At 46.9% G+C, this 22,939-nt stretch overlaps 1 protein-coding gene across 6 annotated transcripts in view; it reads left to right on the forward strand.

Moving 5' to 3' along the window:
* NCAPH (non-SMC condensin I complex subunit H) overlaps positions 1–22,939 on the forward strand; it is a 37,166-nt gene that overhangs the window by 6,155 nt on the left and 8,072 nt on the right. For all 6 annotated transcript variants that reach the window (XM_077958805.1, XM_015112859.3, XM_077958806.1 and 3 more), the window contains exons 4-14: positions 235–327; positions 641–779; positions 2,224–2,348; positions 9,790–9,979; positions 11,267–11,358; positions 12,139–12,341; positions 17,438–17,586; positions 18,527–18,633; positions 19,586–19,708; positions 21,328–21,438; positions 22,732–22,914. In XM_077958805.1, the coding sequence (XP_077814931.1) occupies positions 235–327; positions 641–779; positions 2,224–2,348; positions 9,790–9,979; positions 11,267–11,358; positions 12,139–12,341; positions 17,438–17,586; positions 18,527–18,633; positions 19,586–19,708; positions 21,328–21,438; positions 22,732–22,914 (1,515 nt within the window). The remainder of the gene's footprint in view (positions 1–234; positions 328–640; positions 780–2,223; positions 2,349–9,789; positions 9,980–11,266; positions 11,359–12,138; positions 12,342–17,437; positions 17,587–18,526; positions 18,634–19,585; positions 19,709–21,327; positions 21,439–22,731; positions 22,915–22,939) is intronic.

A 22,939-nucleotide genomic window follows, 5' to 3' on the forward strand; every position in this document is an offset into this window, starting at 1 on the left:
AGCAGGGCCTGCACACACCGAGCATTCAGGAATTTTGTGCCGTCATTCCCTAGCCTTGAACATGAGGACATGCCTGTGAGGATTTGGCTCTTGACAGGTGTTTTTGGGAAAAGAGGTCAGTGACAATATGTGGGTATTCCTGTATAAAGACTTAGCTTCCTCTGTTCAAAGCAGCATTATTTACATGAGCCTAGGCTATAAATAACAATCCTTTCTGCAATTTTCTGTTTTCAGAAAATCACTACCAAGAATGCTTTTGGTTTGCACTTGATTGATTTTATGTCAGAGATTCTTAAACAGAAAGACACCGAACCAACCAACTTTAAAGTAAGAAGGATGTCCACTTTCTCTTGCATCTGAATTAAATGATGATTTCTACTATTTGGCATAACACAGTTGAATTCTGCGAATACACGAGAGACTTCTCATTTAGATGTTATGTTAGTTAATTTACTTTCTTTTCCTAAACTGATGAAATACAGACAGAATATATATTCTGTTTATTCCCTACCAGTCATAGAGGGATCTTTGTCATTGTTTCCTTGGGGCAAGTAAATATTTTGTGAAGCTGGCTGTGTTTTACCTGTTCAGAAGTTCTTTTTTGTGCATCTTTGTGAATGCACTCTGATTGTTTGACCAGGTGGCTGCAGGCACTCTGGATGCCAGCACTAAGATCTATGCCGTACGCGTGGACGCCGTCCATGCCGACGTATACAGAGTCCTTGGGGGACTGGGCAAAGATGCACCGTCTTTGGAAGAAGTGGAAGGCCATGTTGCAGGTAGGTGGCTAGGGATCTGGATTTAAGTGGCTTTTTTTTTTAGGGTATACCAGGTAGTTATTTGAGTAATATACTAGAAGAAGGTCACAAAAATCAGTGATCTCATTTTATTGAAAACAGGACATTTTTAGAACCATATATGGTCTTACATGAGAAGATACTCAAACGCTAAAGTTATGTTTCCTTGAAAAAGAGAAGGGCCTTATAAAAGCGTTTATATTTTGTTTATGCCAGGTTGAGTAAACATCACCAACTAAGGAACTTCTGATCTGGGAGTCTTTGGAAATGGACTTGCATGAGAAGCCAAATCTAATAGTTTGGTTTCTCCATAAGTTGCAGATTAAATATGCCTGATGTTTTGAGAGAACTGCATGTTTTTTTTGTTTGGTTGGGGTTTTTTTTTGTTTTTATTTGTTTATTTAATTTTTTTTTTTTTTTTTTTTTTTGAGACGGAGTCTCGCTCTGTCGCCCAGGCTGGAGTGCAGTGGCCGGATCTCAGCTCACTGCAAGCTCCGCCTCCCGGGTTCACGCCATTCTCTGGCCTCAGCCTCCCGAGTAGCTGGGACTACAGGCGCCCGCCACCTCGCCCGGCTAGTTTTTTGTATTTCTTAATAGAGACGGGGTTTCACCGTGTTAGCCAGGATGGTTTCGATCTCCTGACCTCATGATCCGCCCGTCTCGGCCTCCCAAAGTGCTGGGATTACAGGCTTGAGCCACCGCGCCCGGCCTAATTTTTTTTTTTTGAGACGAGGCTCACTTTGTCACCCAGGCTGGTGTGCAGTGGTGCGATCTTGGCTCACGGCAGCCTCTGGCTCCTGAGTTCAAGCGATCCTCCTGCCTCAGCATCCCCAAGTAGCTCGGACTACAGGTGTGCGTCTCCATGCCCGGCTAATTTTTGTACTGTTTTGTAGAGATGGGGTTTCGTCCTGTTGGCCAGGCTGGTCTCGAACTCCTGAGCTCAAGCGATCTGTCTGCCTGAGCCTCCGAAGTGCTGGGATTACAGGCGTGGGCCACCACACCCGGCCTCACATGTTTAAATTATGACCGTTCTTTCAGGTTTTGAAGAACTTGAGTAAGTTAAGTTCATCACGTGCTTCAAAGCAGCCCTTGGGCCGGGCGCGGTGGCTCAAGCCTGTAATCCCAGCACTTTGGGAGGCCGAGACGGGCAGATCATGAGGTCAGGAGATCGAGACCATCCTGGCTGACACGGTGAAACCCCGTCTCTACTAAAAAATACAAAAAAGTAGCCGGGCGCGGTAGCGGGCGCCTGTAGTCCCAGCTATTCGGGAGGCTGAGGCAGGAGAATGGCGTGAACCCGGGAGGTGGAGCTTGCAGTGAGCTGAGATCGCGCCACTGCACTCCAGCCTGGATGACAGAGCGAGACTCCGTCTCAAAAAAAAAAAAAAGCAGCCCTTGCAGTACACAGTTGTGTTTCTCCTTTTAGATGGAAGTGCTACTGAAATGGGAACAACCAAAAGGGCTCCAAAGCCAAAGAAGAAGCTCTTACACAGAACCATCGAGCAGAACATAAACAACCTCAATGTCTCCGAAGCAGATCGGAAGTGTGAGGTGAGGAACTGTGTGCACAGTGTGGTTTCTGACTAATTCAGAACCTTAGGGGCCGAGACTTGGCAGGGCTAAGGCTGCCTTGCTGGTATGTGCCCATTTAAGCCTCAAGGGAGTAAAACATTCAACTGATATCTCTGCATTATCATCCTTTAGCTTGATAGTAAAGACTAAAAGTAAGTCCCTCAGTGTTTCAGAATGATTGAGAAGAGACTCCAAATTGCTGAGAAATCTAATTGATAAAAAATTAATTTTATATCCTAGTAAATGTAGCAGTGGTTACGTTAGCTAACATTTAATGTACACATGGTGAGCACCATATATTTCCTTAAACCTGTAACCTGTGTTAACTCATCTAATCCTCACAACATTCTTGTATCATTTTAGGAAGGGGTAACTGAGGCACAATGACTTGCCCAAAACGACACATCTAGTGAGTGAGCTAGGAGTTGAAGCTAAGTGGTCTAACTCCAGAATCCTAGCTTTAAATCATCTATCTAGCAAATCCTAAGGAATCTGCTTAAACAAATGGTACTGGAGGCCTCATTTATAATTAGCACAGTTAATTTAAAGCAAACAGGTGTTACTACAATTTTATTTTTTAATTCTGCCATTAAAAGCATTGTTTCAGTGAGTATTCTAATACTTATTATCTTTGCACTCGTATGGGAGAATATAAGAAAATTCTGAGACATGGATTTTAAGTTGCCCTCAAAAAAAGGTACTCATTTACTCTCCCTCTAGCAATAGACTAGATTACTTCTCTCTCTTACCTCCACAACATTCATAAATGGTAATTAAGGTCACAAAACTGGAATTGGTCACCAAGGACATGAGTGTATGTGGGAAAAAGACTGGGAGTTCCTTTTCCCCAATGTTAGGAGCTCAGAGAGCTGAAGAAACACCAGTAGGTAGGAGGAACACCAGAAGAGCGTGGTGTCCAAATGAGAAGGTATTTCAGGGAGTGGGGAATGATCAACCACGCCAAATGTGGCAACCTGAGGCCACTAATGAGCTTGGAGGGGGCCCCTCTGGACCTCAAGCTCAGACCTCCAGGGAAGGGCTTGGCCTGTGCTAGTGTCCCTGAGTTTGGGGGAGGGGATTGTGTGTCCAGGACCCAGACCCTGGAGCGGGGGCTTGCTGGCTGGTGCTGGTGTTTTAATAAGGCTGGTTCTGTGAGTGAAAATCTGCACCTGGGGTTCAGCTGCTGCTACAGGTGGGCCCTGCTGCAGCCAGGCTGGAACGCTGCTCGGTGACGCTCTCCTAACACGCAACCTACAGAGAGGAGCAAGTGCCTTCTTCCCCTCGGAGCCTGCAGTCTCCCTCTAGTGCCCCTTCTTGGCAGAGCCTAACAGGCAGCAGCTGGCAAAGCTGAATGTCCCAGTTTCCGCATCACAGCCGAGGAGAGAGGGTAGGCTTAGAGCTGAGAGGCAGCAGCTTAGTAACTGCCACATGGTGAAGTGTCATGAGGATCACTGTCAAAAAAAACTCTGGGGTGGGGGGAGAGAGAGATATGTATGGAAAGTGGAAACAAATATGCAAAATGCCACCAATGGGGCAATCTAAATTGAAGTTTCACAGAGATTTACATGACTGTTTCAACATTCTTATGGATTTGAAATTCTTTATGATAAATGGGAGAAAAGGACTGAAAACACTTGAATATAGGCAGTTGTTTTGAAGAGTTTTGCTATAATTTGGAGCAGAGTACTGGGATAGCAAATGGAGGGAAAGGTAAAGCCAAGAGTTTTGATCTTGTTTTTGAATGGGAGAAATGACAGCATGTTCTGTTGATGGCAGCACTCTAGTGGAGAAGGGATTATTGATGATGCAGCAGAAAGGAGAATTGCCAGGTGAGAGGGAAGGGAATGGACAGCACAGGTTGGGCTTGACTGACAGGGGTGTTGTTTGGGTGCGCTCGTGGCGGATCCTTCTGGATACTGTCTTAAAATAGGAAGCCAGGTCATCAGCTTACAGTGAGGATGGGGGAAGAAGGCACTAGGGGTATGAGGGAAAGGGTAGGAAAGAGTCCTCTAGGAGGTGGGCGAGTAAATGGACTAAGGAGATATGGTGTGACTGTCAGACAACTTAGGGTCTACCTGAGGGTGGTAGCAGATGGATTTAAAGTGAGGTCCGTAGGCATGATTTTGTTTCTCCAGCCGTGAATACCTGTGTGGGTACAATCATGGAGTAGGCAGAAAGTTGGGTTTATTACGGGATCCTGTTGAGCTGAGTGAATGGACACAGCTGGAAAGGGGCACTGGAGGTGAGAGCATGTGTAAAGGCATGGTCGCAGCCACTGCTTAGGGAATTTTACCTGGGAAGAGAGGGGAATGAGGGGCAGTGGAAAGTAATATAATCAGTAGATTGTAGGCCTGGTGGGGTCAAAGACTTCTTGGTGCTGGGGACAAGAAGGGGTGAGCTAGAAATGTAGGAGGTGGTTGTCAGAGAGGGGCCCTTAGAATTGAACATATGGAGAGGTTGCAGTCATGGTTAATGACTCAACTCAGAACAGGCGAGGGAACAAATGGCGGAGGCGGGGTGGGGGTCTTACTAGGCTGTCTTGGAGTCCTGGGTTGCTTAGGTTGAAGGAGACCATTGAAGGAGAGGATATCAACCAAGAGGCAGTGTACTGGATGGATCAACATATGAATATTGAAATCAGTAAGAGCTACACCAGGAGTAAATTTGGAGAATAGTAATGAGCCATGAACTAATACTAAGATCTTCCGAGAAGAAGGGGAGGTTGTGACCTGGGGGAGTCGGAAGATGACTGCAACGCAGATGGGCAGACAGTGGCAAAGGCTGATGTGGTACTCAGAGCTGGGGGCATCAGAAATTGGGAGGGGGGAGAGTTGGATGCTGCAGTCACCTAACCCACCTGTAGGCCACTGGTTTGAGGGCTGTGAAGAGAAAGCAGCCACTGTGGAGGCCTGCAGGGGAAGCGTATCCTCAGGCTGGCACCATGTCTCAGTTGGAGCAGTGCCCCCAGCCTGTTTTTTATCACTTTTGCCCCTTCAGACCCTTTTAGACATTTTGTGCCTACTCCTTCCCCTTGAAATGAAATATTAAGGAATAAGATTTTGTCGGATAGGGTAGAGTTTGGATAGGCAAACATTATTGTAATATCTAAGATTGTTTTCCACCTTGCCTCTAGGAAACAGTTTTCACCCCTTGAGAGTGAAATGAGAACCCCATTGAGAAGACTTAAGTGAGAACAAGTAGGTGGAGAGAATCCTCAGGAACTCAGTGGGCGATAGAATTTTGCCGATCACTGAGTCTAGAGGGCCCTGAGGAAATACCAGCTTTTGAGGAGGAGTGGGAGATGGGGGCCGTGGTGGGGATAGATCTTAGAGTCCAAGAAATGCAGAACTGTGGGTGTCTTGGGTCTTTTTGTGTAATGAATAAATAAGCCAGATAAAGGGCAACAGTGAGATGAATGCCAGTGTTCTTATAGCAATGATAGTGGTAAGACTGAGTGTGCAGGGGCTAGGGAAATGGGCCTTGCCATGCCCACTCTGAGTGGTGAGGTGAGCGGGGCATTGCTGTGCACGGGCAGGGAGGGGCCAGAGGAAGGAGAGTCACTGAGAATGAGGCCTAAAAGGGAGGGGAGAGGCGAGAGTGACTGGCTCTTGTGGGGAGAGGAGTTGTATTTTTTCCTATGTGTGTCAGCATTAACCATGGGTGATGCCAGATGTGCAGGCAGATGATGTAAAGCTCAGATCTAGGTTCCTCCATCCTTAGCTGTGTGACCTGGGAAGAGATACGAATCTCACTGTCATATACTGTAAAAACAGGGAATGCTGGCCACACCCACATCTGGGTTTTATAGTAGTGAATCTGTTAAGGTCTTTTTTTTTTTTTTTTTTTTTTTTTTTGAGACGGAGTCTTGCTCTGTTGCCCAGGCTGGAGTGCAGTGGCACGATCTCAGCTCACTGCAAGCTCCACCTCCCAGGTTTACGCCATTCTCCTGCCTCAGCCTCCCGAGTAGCTGGGACTACAGGCACCGCCACCACGCCTGGCTAATTTTTTGTATTTTTAGTAGAGACGGGGTTTCACCATGTTAGCCAGGATGGTCTTGATCTCCTGACCTCGTGATCCCCCTGCCTTGGCCTCCCAAAGTGCTGGGATTACAGACGTGAGCCACCACACCCGGCCTATGTCAAGATCTTTAAACGTGGTTATATGCTACACACATCTGAAGCGGTATTACTTATTAGTCATAGGATCCAGAAAGCCCTTCTACATTCCCTTCCCTCCCCCAATTCTCCTTGTTTTTTCCCCTTCCTAGGTAATCTGGAATTTATCTTACTGTCAGTCTTTTTTTTTTTTGAGATGGAGTCTTGCTCTGTGGCCCAGGCTAGAGTACAGTGGCACGATCTTGGCTCACTGCAACCTCTGTCTCCCCAGTTCAAACGATTCTCGTGCCTCAACCTCCCATGTAGCTGGGACTACAGGCGCGCACCACCACACCCAGCTAATTTTTTTGTATTTTTAGTAGAGATGGGTTTTCACCATGTTGACCAGGCTAGTCTCGAACTCCTGATCTCAAGTGATCCGCCCACCTGGGGTTCCCAAAGTGCTGGGATTACAGACGTGAGCCACCGCTCCTGGCCCTTACTGTCATTCTTTCTTTTGGTTCTGTAGTGAAATGTTCAAATCAATCAGGGATTATTAAGTATAGGATGTTTGGAAATTCTGTTTTGTAGTCATCTTTTTTCTTACCGGGTAGTCTCAATTCTGAGGGCCTGAGGAAAATGGCCTGTTTCCCAGGCCTGCATCGGCCTTTCCCATGATTATAAGAGAAAAGGAGAGAGCAGCAAGCAGGGTTGCCTCCTCTAAGCCTGATACTGACAGGCTGTGGTATGTTTATGCCAAGTGAAATGAATACTGTCATGAAGAAATGCCAAGTACTCCAATCCTGGAAAGCTTTTTTTGCTCTGTAAGCTGCCGTAAACTTGTAATCGCCAAGAGTATGGAAGATAGAAAAAGGGATGGATTGTCACAAACAGAATTTAAAGCTTCAAGTGTTTATTAAACTCTCATTTTCTTTTCTGTTTTTTTAAGACAGAGTCTCACTCTGTTGCCCAGGCTGGAGGGCAGTGGTTCAGTCTTGGCTCACTGCAACTTCCATTTCCTGGGTTCAAGCGATTCTCCTGCTTCAGCCACCCAAGTAGCTGGATTACAGACATGCATCACCACGCCCGGCTAATTTTTTAATTTTTAATAGAGACAGGGTTTTGCCATGTTGGCCATGCTGGTCTCGAACTCCCGACCTCAAGTGATCTGCCTGCCTCGGCCTCCCAAAGTGCTGGGATTACAGGTGTAAACTCTCATTTTCTTGGAGGTCGGAAGGCAAATGTGTGGGTGTGTCTAGACCAGTTGAGAACACTTTTTTATATATGAGCTAATCTCTTTTGGACACAGCTCTTCAGTATGTGCAGAACACTTGCCATCATAGAGGATTCAAACATGATTGTGCTTCAGTTCTTCATACCGGGATAATACAGGTAGATGCATGCAAGGAAGGTCAAGGCTTACACTGTAGGAAACCAGAGTTGGTAGGGCTCAGAGTTTATGGAAGAGGCAAGACTTGAACTGGGCCTTGAAGGAAGGCTAGGTGTCTGTCAGGTAGACATTGCCAGGGAGGTGGTTTTAAGTAGAGGTGTAAGCAAATGCCACAGCACAGGAAGGTTCTGATTAGGAAGCTGGAGAGTATACGAGTTTGGCTAGAGCCAAGGATTTGCTTTTAGACATCACCTAAAGAGATCTTGAACTTTATCATTCGGTCTATTCCAAGGCCTTTTATTGTGGTCCTTCCTTACTGCGGACCCTTGTTTCAGAAGGCTTCATCTACTGTCCCATTGAATTGCTTAGGGATATAAATCCCTCTGTTCTCACACATGATATAATTCTAGACATAAGTGAGGAACGTTATCACAGTGTTTCGGCTTTAATGTGGGTCAAGGTACAGTTTCCATGTTGTCTCTGAAGTGCTGAGTATAGTTCCATTAACTACATACCTAAGACTTCTAGGGATGCAAGCCTCCAGATGGGAAACCGTTACTCTGGATAGCATTTGAGAAGAGAATAGGAGTAACGGCACTGGTATTTTTAGGATGGGAATTGGGACGGGCCAGAGATAAGGGTCATATTGCTGGCTCTGGGGATGGAAAGATGCACTGGGAGGTAACTGACCTGGACGTGTGACTGCCTGAGGGCTAAGGGGACGGGAGAACGTGGCGATGACGAATGTGCTTCTCTGGGATGAAGAATGGTGAGATGGACTTATGGTAGAGTTCAGCTCTGTTGAGCTTGGACTCATCAGTTCTGATGAGCTTGGACTCTGAGCTAAGGGGGCCAGGGAAGAGCCAGGGAGCCACATCTGTGTTGTCCTATCCAAGCCCCTCGCTCGATAGCAGCCATGTTCTGAGGCATCAGGGAGACCCATGAACCCAATCCCCCGCTATATCTCCTGTCTCAGGGTCACCTGCAGAGTCCCAGGGGGCTTCTAGCCTCTTGCTACACATGTGTGTGGCTTGCCCTGCCCGTATTCTTATGCCCAGTGCCTTATTTTGCCTTTGGGCTTGGTGTCATATGGCCATGCCACTCCTGCTCCTGACCCAGTCTTAGGGACCTTCTTAAAACCTCTCTCAGGTTTTACCCGGCCAGCTAGCCCTACTGACTCTGTCTGTCCTTTGCCTGGATATCTTGGGTATGTTCTTCCAAACTTTAGAAGATACTTCTGTTTGGAGAACAGTAGAGCCTGTGACTAGCTCTGTCACACAGGCTTTTTAAGCCAATGGAATTTGTTAGTGACTTATAAAAGGAGACCAGCTGCAAGGATACACGTCCAGGTGTATTATAAAAAAGCCGATTGGCACAGTGTACACTTGCTACCACGTACTGTCTTCTGCAGCAGTGTATGTTTATCCCCTGACTATAACCAACCTTTCTTTTGAACCGGGATTTTATCTGATCAATTAGAAAAGCCACTTTTGTCGGGTGTGGTGGCTCACACCTGCAGTCCCAGTACTTTGGGAGGCCAAGGTGGGTGGATCACTTGAGGTCAGGAGTTCAAGACCAGCCTGGCCAACATGGTGAAACCCCGTCTCTCCTAAAAATGCAAAAGTTAGCCAGGTGTAGTGGCGCATACTTGTAGTCCCAGCTACTTGGGAGGCTGAGGCCCAAGAATCGCTTGAGCCTGGGAGGCAGAGGTTGACAGTGAGCCAAGATCATGCCACTACATTCCAGCCTGGGCGAGAGAGCAAGACTCCGTCTCAAAAACAAACAAACAAACAAACAAAACACACTTTTGACCATGAGTGTAGATATTTCAGTCCATTGTATACACCTGCTAATGAGCGGGGCCAAATGCGTGAGAGTTTATATTTCCCTTGGCTGCATGCCGTAAACCTTCAGTTTCTTCTCTCCCTGTGTTCAGATTGATCCCATGTTTCAGAAGACGGCAGCCTCGTTTGATGAGTGCAGCACCGCGGGGGTGTTTCTGTCCACGCTCCACTGCCAGGACTACAGGAGTGAGCTGCTGTTTCCCTCTGATGTCCAGACGCTCTCCACGGGAGAACCTCTCGAGGTGCCAGAGTTAGGTTGTGTAGAAATGACAGATTTAAAAGGTAAGTACAAGTGATGCCTTTCACCAGAACATTTCAGTCATTGAGGAATTTTTTACATAACCGTGGGGTACCATAAGCCCGTCATGCTCCTATGTTGCTTGAATTACCCAGAAATTTTCTCTGGAATGCCAAATTGTGTATTCTTTTGGGAGTGCCTTGCAATCCACTAACTTTTGTCTTCTCTGCGACATGGAGTCTAAAACAGTAAACCATTGCCTCTTGGTCTTGATGTGCCCCGTACCTTAGGTGCCCACTGTTTGCAGTCAGCTCTCCAAGTCACATTTTGGAGCCCTGGATTCCTCCTGGAGTGTCAGAGTTTGTACTTGGGAAGGGGACTTAGAGAGACCTTTGCCTAGCCAGAGAGGCTTTTTCTTTATTTGCTCCCCATCCAGGGGGCCCTGAGGAGAAGAGAGCATTGTGAACTGTTTTGAGACTCCTCTGCAGCAGTCTCAGAACTGATCTCTCCTATTATCAGTCCCCTATACTGGCTTGACAGAGATTTTAGCATCCTTCCCATTTATGCCTCCGCCCCTGAGTTGGAGATTCTCCTCAGGATGTCCTAATGAGGTACCAGCAGGTGGGGAGGCCAGGTGTGTGCAGCGCAGTAGCTACACTTGGGCTCCCAGAAGAGCTGCCCCCTTCTGCGGATTTCCACTGCCGTGTTCGTACTCTCGCTGAGCTTCATCTCAAGTGTGGTCATTTTTACATGGTGAATGAAATTTATACTCCTCCTCCAGGCTGTGCAGTTGTTCCAGCTCCCATTCTTGTCATTTCTATTCTTGCCTCAATTTTGTTTAATATAACTTTTGTGCTAACAATCTATTTTCCAAGTTTATGCTCTCATTTGGGGCTCTAATCCTCTGAAGTAGGTCTTCTCTAGTTAGTATGGGACAAAAAATAAAGTACCGTTACATGATTGCCTATGCACTTAGTGTATTTTTAAGACGAAGCATTTCATTTCCCAGCTATAGCATAGGTCACGAAATTCATTTCAGAATCAAATGTCTGTGCTTTAGGTTTCTCCTCTAGTATTTTACTAAACTGTGCGATGACAGTGCAGAACCTCACTCCAGTGTGGGTGTGGCCTGTGCATCCGCTGGCCCCCAGGAGAGGCAGGGACAGAGATTGGCAGCCAGCCAGCCACTGATGATACTTGAGCCTTTGCTGGAGGACAATGAGGTAACTGTGCCTCTCGTCTCTCTTGCTACTCAGTATCATTCTGAAGGGAGGAAGGAATGCACTTGACCCACTTCTAATCTCTCTTTGTGATCTTGCCATCCTCTCCAGCGCCCTTGCAGCAGTGTGCGGAAGATCGCCAGATCTGCCCTTCCCTGGCCGGGTTCCAGTTTACTCAGTGGGACAGTGAAACACATAATGAGGTGTGGTCAGCTTTTAGTGGCTTGTGGTTTTAGTTAGTTGGCTCAAGATTGGTGCTGCCCAGTGGGAACCAAAACTGTGGCATCATCTTTATTTAGCCAGGACTACAGAAAATATTTCCTTTGGCACTTCTGTAGGGACAGAAACCCTGAGGGAGGAGGGGTAGGGTTGTGAACCCCAGCAGGACTATTCTAGAGGTAAATGAGTTGCGGGGTCAACTTCATGTCCCCTCTTCTGCTCTCCTAGGGTAATGCAGCCCTGACATTACTGGATGAACATTTATAGTTAGATTTACTCTTGAATGTAGTTATCCCAGTGGCCTCGAATCTCTGAGGCTGCTGTCAAGCTTGAGGAATTTCCTGCTCTTTGGGGTTGAGTCCCTTGGCACAGAGTTTCCTGAGAGATTGTCATGTGTAGAGCTTTCCTCTGTGTATTTTTAGCATGGCCCCCTTTAGCCTACTTACTACAATTTCCAAAATAAATGGTCTCCAAGGAAAACTGTTTTCTGCAAACATGTAGTTAATGGATACAGAATCCTGTCTCATGTTTCACAAAATGTACCTGACAACAATGCAGCCTCATCCTGTGCTGCACAATACAAACTTCCTCCTCACGGTGCTGTCGGGAGAGTCCTGGTCTGGGCGGGCAGGGGATGGGGAAGGGTGGCTCGGGGATGGAGGAGGCTGGAAACTGAAATTTAAGGGTGAGAAGGCTGTCCCTCCCGTGGTGGTTTGGGGTGGTTACAGGAGTGAGACTTAGAGGACCCTCTTTTGTCCTTCCAGTCTGTGTCGGCCCTGGTAGACAAGTTTAAGAAGAATGACCAGGTGTTTGACATCAACGCTGAAGTTGAGAGTGACTGCGGAGACGTCCCTGATGGGTCCCTGGGGGATGACTTTGATGCCAACGATGAACCCGACCGCACTGCAGTTGGGGATCATGAAGAGTTCAGGAGCTGGAAGGAGCCCTGCCAGGTTCAGAGCTGCCAGTAAGGCTCCCAGAGTCACAGAAAGTGTTTCCATAGGAGTTCTCCATTGGTTCTTTTTTCTTTTTCTCTCATTAAAAAAAAAAATTTCTTTTTTTCTTTTTTTTTTCAAAAATAGAGACTGGCATCTCACTGCATTGCCCAGGCTGGTCTTGAACTCTTGGGCTCGCAGTCCTCCTGCTTTGGCCTCCCGGAGTGCCAGGATTACAGGTGTGAGCCACCATGCCTGGGCTCTATCGGTTCTTAACAGATTTCCTGCTGGGGTGATTGAATTTGATGTCTGATTGGCTGGGCTGGTGTGCTGTGTCATACCCGACAGCTGAGCTTCTCAGCGGAGTCTTTCTGACTCAGAGGAGTCACACCTGGCTTTGAATGTAGGCTTAGCCACTTTGGTTATACGACTGACATTGCAGGAGTTTGTAAGGATTGGAACAATGTGAAGTGTTTGGAGCAAAGTGCCTGGGATCTAGTAATGGCGTCAGTGTGGCTGCTGTCACCACGTGCTCTTTGGTAGCAGAGAGCATGCTCCCTTTAGTAATGGCGTCAGTGTGGCTGCTGTCACCACATGCGCTTTGGTGGCAGAGAGCACGCTCCCTTTGTCCACGCTGCTGATAGTGTGGCTCTTGGTGACTCTAAGCCACCAATTTGCCATCAGAAAGGTAAGCAAGTAGGAGGTTAGGCAGTGTTGGGTTACCAGATGGGCAGACTGGGGATGAGCAAGGCAGCGAAAACAAAAACAACCAACAAAATTGAGCGTATTTGGAGGAGGAGAAGGGTAATTGGTTTAGTAATTTAAATATTTGATTATCCTAGTAAACATAAAAATCATCAGAACTTGGTTGACCTTTATGTATTTAATAGATTAGTGCTGTTTTAATTCTAAATTTGATTTGGAAGCAGGGTCCCACAACCCTTTAGTGTCACGGTCGTGTAAAGGTCTTGAACGGGCCTGGGGGTAGGAGATTTCATGAGATTAGAGTGAACAGTGCCTCTGTTAACTCCTATGTCTATAACAGAGCTTTGCAGGCCTGGGACTGGGGACAGCCAAGCTGGTTTTGTTTGACTAAAACCTTAGAAGTTGCTTAGTGTAATCTCCCACCATGACAAAAATCTCTTCAAGAGCCCTGCTTGGATGTCTTTCCTAGGCTCATTTTTTGTCTGCCCTTGTGGGAAATGATGAGGCTGGTAATGTCTTTCAAAATCTGAGTGGGAATCTGGAGCCACTGCCCATCCAGGCCCAGCGCCACCCTGCTGTCCAATCTGGCACCTCAAGGTGCCACTGCCCATCCAGGCCCAGTGCCACCCTGCTGTCCAGAATTACAGTATTCACATGGCTGTGATTTTGCCCCATTCTCATCCTGTCTTTTTTTTTTTTTTTTTTTTGAGACAGAGTCTTGCTTTGTCGCCCAGGCTGGAGTGCAGTGGCACGATCTCGACTCACTGCAAGCTCCATCTCCCGGGTTCACGCCATTCTCCTGCCTCAGCCTCCTGAGTAACTGGGACTACAGGTGCCCACCACCATGCCCGGCTAATTTTTTGTATTTTTAGTAGAGATAGGGTTTCACCCTGTTAGCCAGGATGGTCACGATCTCCTGACCTCGTGATCCGCCCATCCCGGCCTCCCAAATTCCTGGGATTACAGGCATGAGCCACCGCGCCCGGCCATCCTGTCTTCTAAGAAGGGAGAAATGATAGGTCAATGGGATGAACTCTTTTAAAAATGTCATTTTCAAATGTCAGAGAAAAGCTATCACTTTCTTAAACAGTGAAGTGACATCTGAGGGACTGACAATAACAAAGAGCTTCCAAGACTTTTATTTGGTTCCTGGAAGATGATTTCTGCTGGTTATTTTGAGCAAATGTCTCCACTTCTCTCCCCTATTCCAAATAGCACAAAATCGTAGACTCTATCCTACCTAGTACATTGGGGCGGGAGGCTGCGGTTCTAGTCTGGGGTTTTACCCATCCTTAAATCCCCTCCCCTTGCCACATCGCTGGCCTTTCCTGGGAGTTCAGTGAGTGAGTGATCTGAGTAGACCTGATCTTGCCGTGAGATGTGGGGCAATGTTACCCCCTTTTGCGGTCTTTGTTTTCTCATCCATGAAAATGCAAGGTTGGGACCACGTGATAATAACAATATTTGATATTTATTGAGCTCCTTCTTCTTTGTGCAAGATGCTGTGCCAGGTGCCTTATGTGTGTTATTTCACAAATTTACATAATACCTAAAATTAATTATTTTATTGCAGCAACCCTATGATGAGGTCCTATTAGCCCCATCTTACAGATGAGGAAACGGGCTCAGAGAGTTGAATGGGGTGGAGCTGGTGCCACCCAGCGCCTTCGATCAGTCCTGGCCACGTGCAGTGAGCTTTGGATGGCAGGCTCCAGTCCACACCAGCTGAGCACCTCAGTGGGTAGCGGGGGCTGGATATCACATACCATCCCCGCGCGATTGTGTTCTGCACCCAGGGCTGAAAACCACTGGACTCTACTGAAAGGTCTTCGGGGGCTTCTGGATGAAGGTGGGGTGGGACAATGCTGAGTGATAAACACCAGTGTTGTGTAGATGCCTCGTGTCATTGGTCCTTGCGTGGCAGCACACTGACAACTGCATAGCATAAAAGGTGGAGCTCTCTGTGCACGTGCCTTGGTAAGGACTGGTCTGCAAAAGTGCTTGTGTCTAAGAGTGAGCTCCCTCTCTCTGTGCAGCAGCAGGAGCAGCCGCTGCAGCCCAAGAACACTTGGAGCCCAGTGTTCTCTGTTCTCTGGCCGACCCTTCTGCAGTGCGAGCGTGCTGATATAAGGCAGTCACTGTGGTTAAAGCCCTAGTCAGGGGTCAGAGCCCAGAACACAGCCTGCTCCACGCATGCGAGAATGAAACATTCGGCTGCATGCTGCCTGACGTGCTGAGCCAGCCGGGAGGAGACCTTATCTTACCAGTGTCAGGGCAATGGATTGAACCACGGCTAAATTGAAGGAGGGACCCTGTGATATTATGGGGAGGAGACAGAAGAAATAAAGAGTTTTCCTGGAGGGACTAGAGATGTTTGAAGTGGGCAGCCTTGAAAAATGGATAGACTATTTTGGACTATAGGTGGATTCATTTAGTTGTTGAGTGGTGAAATTGGGACTGGTAGGATGCCTGTGACATAGCATTGTATGTTGAAAGAATTACTGATTTACGGCCAGGCGCAGTGGCTCACGCCTGTAATCCCAGCACTTTGGGAGGCCGAGTAAAGCGGATCACGAGGTCAGGAGATCGAGACCATCCTGGGTAACACGGTGAAATCCCGTCTGTACTAAAAATGCAAAAAATTGGCTGGGCACAATGGCGGGCGCGTGTATCCCAGCTACTCGGGAGGCTCAGGCAGGAGAATGGCGTGAACCCGGGAGGCGGAGCTTGCAGTGAGCCGAGATCACGCCACTGCACTCCAGCCTGGGCGACAGAGCGAGACTCTGTTTCTTTTTCTTTTTTTTTTTTTTTGAGACGGAGTCTCGCTCTGTCACCCAGGCTGGAGTGCTGTGGCCGGATCTCAGCTCACTGCAAGCTCCGCCTCCCGGGTTCCCGCCATTCTCCTGCCTCAGCCTACCGAGTAGCCGGGACTACAGGCGCCCGCCACCTTGCCCGGCTAGTTTTTTTTTTTGTATTTTTTAGTAGAGACGGGGTTTCACCGTGTTAGCCAGGATGGTCTCGATCTCCTGACCTCGTGATCCGCCCGTCTCGGCCTCCCAAAGTGCTGGGATTACAGGCTTGAGCCACCGCGCCCGGCGAGACTCTGTTTCAAAAAAAGAATTATTGAATTACTACAGTTCAAAAATCCTGCAGCGCCTCTGTCCAGCTGCATCACCAGAATCGGGAATGGGAGTCACTCTTCCTCATGGAAGAATATCCATCAGAATGAAGCGGGGATGCTGTTGAAACTGTCTTCCTTCTCCCTCTGGAGTTCACAGCACAGTGCATTTACTACTTAATAACGCGCTAGGTGTCAGATTCTGTTATAGCCGTGCAGACTAGAAATGTGATTTTTTTATTGTGTATTTTAATTGTTTTAATTAGGTTTTAATTACACGATAAATACACAAATATAATCTCCTGTTTTTGTTTTTTAAAAGTCTGTATATAAAGACAAAATCCCCTTTTAAAAGCCTTTTTAGCTTATTCCATATGGCTTATATAAACGGGAACTATATGTATGCTCAGTTCAAATACAGAGCCACTCTTCTGAAACTTCTTTGTTACCTTACCTTCAGAGGGCAGTACAGCAGCACCGGCGTCCTTTCTGACATGTTGGAGCCCTTTAGGTAGGAGAAAGCTTGTACCCTGTGGAGTGAAAAATGGCTGGGCGTGGTGTAATCCTGACATGCCTGTAATCCTAGCACTTTGGGAGGCTGAGGCGGGAGGACTGTTTGAAGCTAGGAGTTCAAGACCAACCTGACCAACATAGTGAGACCCCGTCTCTATTTTCTAAAAATGTAGAAAGAGTGAAAAACCCAACCGAAGCTGCCATGCTGCACTGACCACTTAGACACTCTACATGGCAAAGAATAAAGCTGGATGACCGAACAGATTGTAAGGGGGGCCCCCAAAGCATTAGAGGGACTAAATAATTAGACAAACATTCTTTTCACTTTTAATAGGAACTATAGCGGTATCTTTTGGAGCCCTCATTTACGGAAGGATGGTGAAGAATGGGGTTTGTCATCTTGTGTGGCAAGAAGCCTGTGTGTGGAAGGACCCTGAGGCTGGGATTAAGGGAATTGTGTCCAGCTCCCAGCTCTGGCGTTTTACTAGCTGTGGATTCTTACACGAAAAGAATTCTCTTTACTTTTGTCATCTTGTCTCTCAGATTAGGTAGACGAGCATTTTATGGTGCACTTTGAAACTTCCAGAGTACTCGTATAGATATGATTATATTGTTATAAAATTAAAGGAAGCAAAAGTACTTGAGAAGTAAAAGGAATTATTAATAATGAAGTATTTGTATTGGACTCACTCTTAGAAATGCAGCTCATTTGTGGACATGCTTCTTCATATGTAAATGCAGCATTGTAATATGTAATGTACATGTACGAATATGATTTCACGTGTGTTACAGGGAAGAAACGATTTCCCTCGGGGATGGAGACGTCAGGACCATGTGCCCCCTTCTGTCTATGAAACCTGGAGAATATTCTTATTTCAGTCCTCGGACCATGTCGATGTGGGCTGGCCCGGATCACTGGCGCTTTAGGCCTCGACGCAAACGTATGTAATTCTAGGTGGAATTTTAAGAAAAGAAGTGTTCATGACCAGCCAGTCAGCAGTTAGCCAAGGAAGAGAAATGCCAGTCACAGCCCTGTTGTGTCTCTCAATAAGTCAGAGAAGCATACAGATGAGCCAGCCTCTTGGTTCGTCAGTTTGCCTGGCCTGGGATGAAGGGACAGTGAAAATGGAAGCCTCTGAGTGAGAAGAGTGCGTAATGGAGTCAGGAGAACGGGGCTCCCAGCCTCACACTGCTCCCTGGTATCCACATGACTTAACTCAGGGGCCATGGGTGGGCATGACCCCCGGGCACTAGAGGGCATACAGGTGCTACTGCACATGCTGGCATTCTGTAGAACTCTGAAGGGCTGTGCTGACCTTATGTGTTTTGCATTGTCTCTTTGAAAGAAAGGGATAAGCATCTGTTGTTTTATATTTTGTTTTGCTTTTGAGACAGGGTCTCACACTGTCACCCAGGCTGAAGTGCAGTGGTAAATCATGGCTCACTGCAGCCTTGACCTCCCAGGCTCAAGCATCCTCCCACCTCAGCCTTCTGAATAGCTGGGACTGCAGGGGCATGCCAGCATGCTCAGTTAATTTTTAAATTTTCTGTAGTGACGGGATCCCGCTTTGTTGCCTAGGCTGGTCTGGACTCCTGGCCTCAAGCGATCCTCCTGCCTTGGCCTCCCAAAGTGTTGAAATTATAGGCATGAGCCACTGCACCCGGCCAAGCATATGTTTCTGATGTGTTTTCTTAGCCAAAACACAAATGATAAGTTTAGAGTGAAAAGAGGGTGGTGATTGAGCACTCCTACCGTTGTGATGCTCAGACACGATGCCACCTTGTGGTTTTGATAAGCCTTGATAAGGCTGTCAGCAGATCTTGGGAAATGAGTAAATAGGCCACAGAAGTGAAGTGCTGACATTTGTGTTCACTCTACAGAAGATGCTCCCTCCCAATCAGAAAACAGAAAGAAGAGCACAAAGAAAGATTTTGAAATTGACTTTGAAGATGATATTGACTTTGATGTATATTTTAGAAAAACAAAGGTTTGTACTGGATTTATTAGGATTGTACTTTCTTAAGTTCTCTTCACACTCGTTTTTCCCTTTCAGATGTGATTTTGTTTTTTTTTTTTTTTTTGAGATGGAGTCTCGCTCTGTCGCCCAGGCTGGAGTGCAGTGGCACGATCTTGGCTCACTGCAAGCTCCACCTCCCAGGTTCACGCCATTCTCCTGCCTGAGCCTCCCGAGTAGCTGGGACTAACACAATCTAAGACTATTAAAGGATGTTATTTTTTTCAGTGCTGAGATTACAAGTACTTTGAAAAAATAATTTTATGACTGTGTATATTTCCCAAATATCCTGTAATAAATATGTAATGGTTTTAAGAGCAAGAAAATGTAAAACGTTGAAATATAAAAGGTTCAGGATAAGGATGGGGCCAGGTGCAGTGGATTATAGAATCCCAGCACTTTAAGAAGCCAAGCAGGGAGGATGACCTGAGGCCAGGAGTTTGAGATCAGCCTGGGCAACGCCACCACCTAGCCACCTAGCCACCACCATGCCCGGCTAATTTTTTTGTATTTTTAGTAGAGTCGGGGTTTCACCATGTTAGCCAGGATGGTCTTGATCTCCTGACCTCGTGATCCTCCTGCCTCGGCCTCCCAAAGTGCTGGGATTACAGGCTTGAGCCACCGAGCCTGGCCTCAGATGTGATTTTTTAAAATTCCATACAAATTTAACTCTTAGAGCAAACAGATGGTTTCATTCTTCCTTGTTCCCTAAAGGCACTATTGAGAAATAGTCCTAAACTCAGTGGCAGAAAGAATCAAATTTAGAATAAAAAGAATAATGCTAGCAGAATCATTTTTTTACATAGAACTGTGAGAGTGATGGTAGACTCATGCTGTCCAAACCCTTCCCAAACTGCTTTAAAAAAGTAAGATGTTTTGCCCATTGTTAAAATGCCTAAAACACTTTTTAAAATAAAAATTATAGGCTGCTACTATTCTGACCAAGTCCACTTTGGAGAACCAGAACTGGAGAGCTACCACCCTTCCTACGGATTTCCACTACGACGTCGACACCCTGGTCCAGCTCCACCTCAAACCAGGCACCAGGGTAAGCCCGTTTCTCGGTTCCTTTAAGCACGCAAGGTATCAGTGGCTGATGGTGTGACGTTAGGCAGTGCCTTTGAGGAAGGGGGGAGTGTGAGGAGGGGTTGTGTTGGGGTGTGAAGTTAGGCAGTGCCTTTGAGGAAGGGGGGAGCGTGAGGAGGGTTGTGTTAGGGTGTGACGTTAGGCAGTGCCTTTGAGGAAGGGGGGAGTGTGAGGAGGGTTGCGTTGGGGTGTGACGTTAGGCAGTGCCTTTGAGGACAGGGGAGTGTGAGGAGGGTTGCGTTAGAGTGTGACGTTAGGCAGTGCCTTTGAGGAAGGGGGGAGTGTGAGGAGGGTTGCGTTAGAGTGTGACGTTAGGCAGTGCCTTTGAGGAAGGGGGGAGTGTGAGGAGGGTTGCGTTAGAGTGTGACGTTAGGCAGTGCCTTTGAGGAAGGGGAGTGTGAGGAGGGTTGCGTTAGAGTGTGACGTTAGGCAGTGCCTTTGAGGAAGGGGGGAGTGTGAGGAGGGGCTGTGTTAGGGTGTGACGTTAGGCAGTGCCTTCGAGGAAGGGGGGAGTGTGAGGAGGGTTGTGTTAGGGTGTGACGTTAGGCAGTGCCTTTGAGGACGGGGGAGTGTGAGGAGGGGCTGTGTTAGCCAGGGGGTGTTGCCAGGAAATCAGATAGATAAGGCAAAGAAAGCTAAAAGGAAAGGCTTGTATGATGGACACACAGTAAACACTCAGAAATATTTTTGAGTATTTACCTAGCAAGAATGCTGGAAACTGAAGCCTCCATGCTGAAATTTAGTGGGGCAGTGGGTATAGTTTTTTGGTGAAGTTTCAACAATTTTTTAGTTGTTTTTTGTTTCCTTTGCTTTCTCCATTTATTTATTTATTTATTTATTGAGAGACAGAATTTCACTCTTGTTGCCCCAGGCTAGAGTGCAATGGTGCGATCTTGTCTCACTGCAACCTCTCCCGGGTTCAAGCAGTTCTCCTGCCTCAGCCTCCCAAGTAACTGGGATTACAGGTGCCTGCCACCATGCCTGGTGAATTTTCTGTATTTTTAGTAGGGATGGGGTTTCACCATGTTGGCCAGGCTAGTCTCGAACTTCTGACCTCAGGTGATCCACCTGCCTCAGCCTCCCAAAGTGCTGGGATTATAGGTGTGAGCCACCGTGCCCGACTGATTCCTTTGCTTTCTCGTTGAAGTTGTGGATTTACTCACCAATTGCTTTATACAGTGAGGTTGCCTTACTCATGATCCAAGGTAATGGGTTTTCTATCAAAATTGTTCAAGTGCACCAAGTTGACTTTCAGAAAGCCGGAGGGTAGATTTTCCAACTTTTGTTTTTAGTGAAGGAACTCTTTTTCAAGTAACACTGTGCAGAATGCCTAAGCGCCAGTCCCACAGAAGTAGAGCTGCTCTGGTTTGTTTGGGACTGGTAGAGACGCCGAGCCCTGCTACTCCAGGTTTGCACTGTGCAGTGGAAAGTCTGTTAGACTTGGATGACTTGGGAGGGCCCTTCTGACGCTAAAATTGTGTAATTCTAGGAGGAGACTGGGCATAAGAATTAAGGTTTACTTCTCTAACTTGTTCAGTAGCTTTTTAAAAAATTGCTTTCTGCATTTATTCTTTCCTTTAGTTACTTAAGATGGCCCAGGGCCGAAGGGCAGAGACTGAGCATTATGAAGAAATTGAAGACTATGATTACAACAACCCTAACGACACCTCCAACTTCTGCCCTGGATTACAGGTGAAGGGGGAAAGGGGCTGTGTCCTCCCTTCTAAGCCAGGGAGTCATTTTTCTCTGCTTCCCATGTCCCCACTTTATATGGCGGGAGACTGTTGGAAATTTTGAATCCAATAGAGGTTTTCTGGGTGAAGGGTCTGCCGTCCACCCAGTGCTGGGAGCTGAGCAGTGTCGAGGAAACAGCCTCACCCTCGGCCTGCCCTACCTCACATCCTACATGCAGGAAGCAAATGGCCACACTGGAGTGAATGCATCAGCATGTGAATGAGTGTTTAGCCTCTGCTACAAAGTACTAATATTGGCTGTTGTGGGATTTCAAAGGAATATAAACACTTTGTCCTCTTACGAGCTAGTATTTTGGCCAGGTAGACAAAACACATAGACATGTGAAGGTGGTGTGATCTGGTGTGGCAAAAAATAAGTCTTCGGGGTGTATCTCCGATGACCAGGTTTCTAGCTCTGAATGTAGTTCTCATATTGCAAGCTTGTTGTGAACTTGTACAAGCCATCCCCGATCTTTAGATCATGGTTTAGACTAAAGAATGTCCATATCCCTTCTCTGAGTCTACTGATGAGATGGCTGATACAGGTAACAGAAACTGGAAAAATAGGCTTCATCTGTGCCCCTGTATGTGGAAAGGGAGAAAAGAACTGGAAAAAAAATTTATTCACCTTATATTCTTACTTGGAAGAGAGTTAGGCTGTTATATTTTAGTGAAAATCCAGACTGACCTTTTGACCAGTGCTTCTCAAACTTTAACTTTTATACAGATCACCCAGGGAGCCTATTTAAAGACTGACTCCTGACCTGTGTCCCCCAGCGCCACCCCTGCCCCTAGATACTGATACATTCACTCTGGATGTGATCCCGAAAATGACTTTCTCACTGGTTTCTGGGTGGTACCGCTGCTACTGACCAGATGGCCCCAGGAATCTCCTGTGCTTTCCTTGGGTGATATGTGCAGGTCATATCTCTGGTATTTGAGGAATGTTTTCTGTGAAATGAAATCCTAAATCAGTTAGAAGCTGAAGGGGGGACATAGTGGCAATTATGATTATTGAATTTCTTTTAACTCCTGCTCAAAGGGTCTTAGGTTGATAACAGACACCTCTCTAATAGGGTTTATGTAAAACAGGATGACAATTAGGGGCACCTAGAAGTTCATCGCAGTGTAACTCACTCAGTGAACTATCAGATGGTCTCTTCTTGCTTCGTAAACACGGAGTCTGTTTCACGGGTGTTTCTAAGCTCCTCTGGCAGCTTCCACCAAACTCAAAGAGCTGTTTCTTGCCCAGGCTGCCGACAGTGATGATGAAGATTCTGATGACTTATTCGTGGGACCAGTTGGGAACTCTGACCTCTCACCTTATCCTTGCCATCCACCTAAGACAGCACAACAGAATGGCGACACTCCGGAAGCCCAAGGATTAGACATCACAACATATGGGGAGTCAAACCTGGTAGCCGAGCCTCAGAAGGTACGGATGAAACAGCAGAGAATTA

This window comes from Macaca mulatta, chromosome 13 (assembly GCF_049350105.2).
Source record: "Macaca mulatta isolate MMU2019108-1 chromosome 13, T2T-MMU8v2.0, whole genome shotgun sequence".
NCBI classification, from domain to species: domain Eukaryota; kingdom Metazoa; phylum Chordata; class Mammalia; order Primates; family Cercopithecidae; genus Macaca; species Macaca mulatta.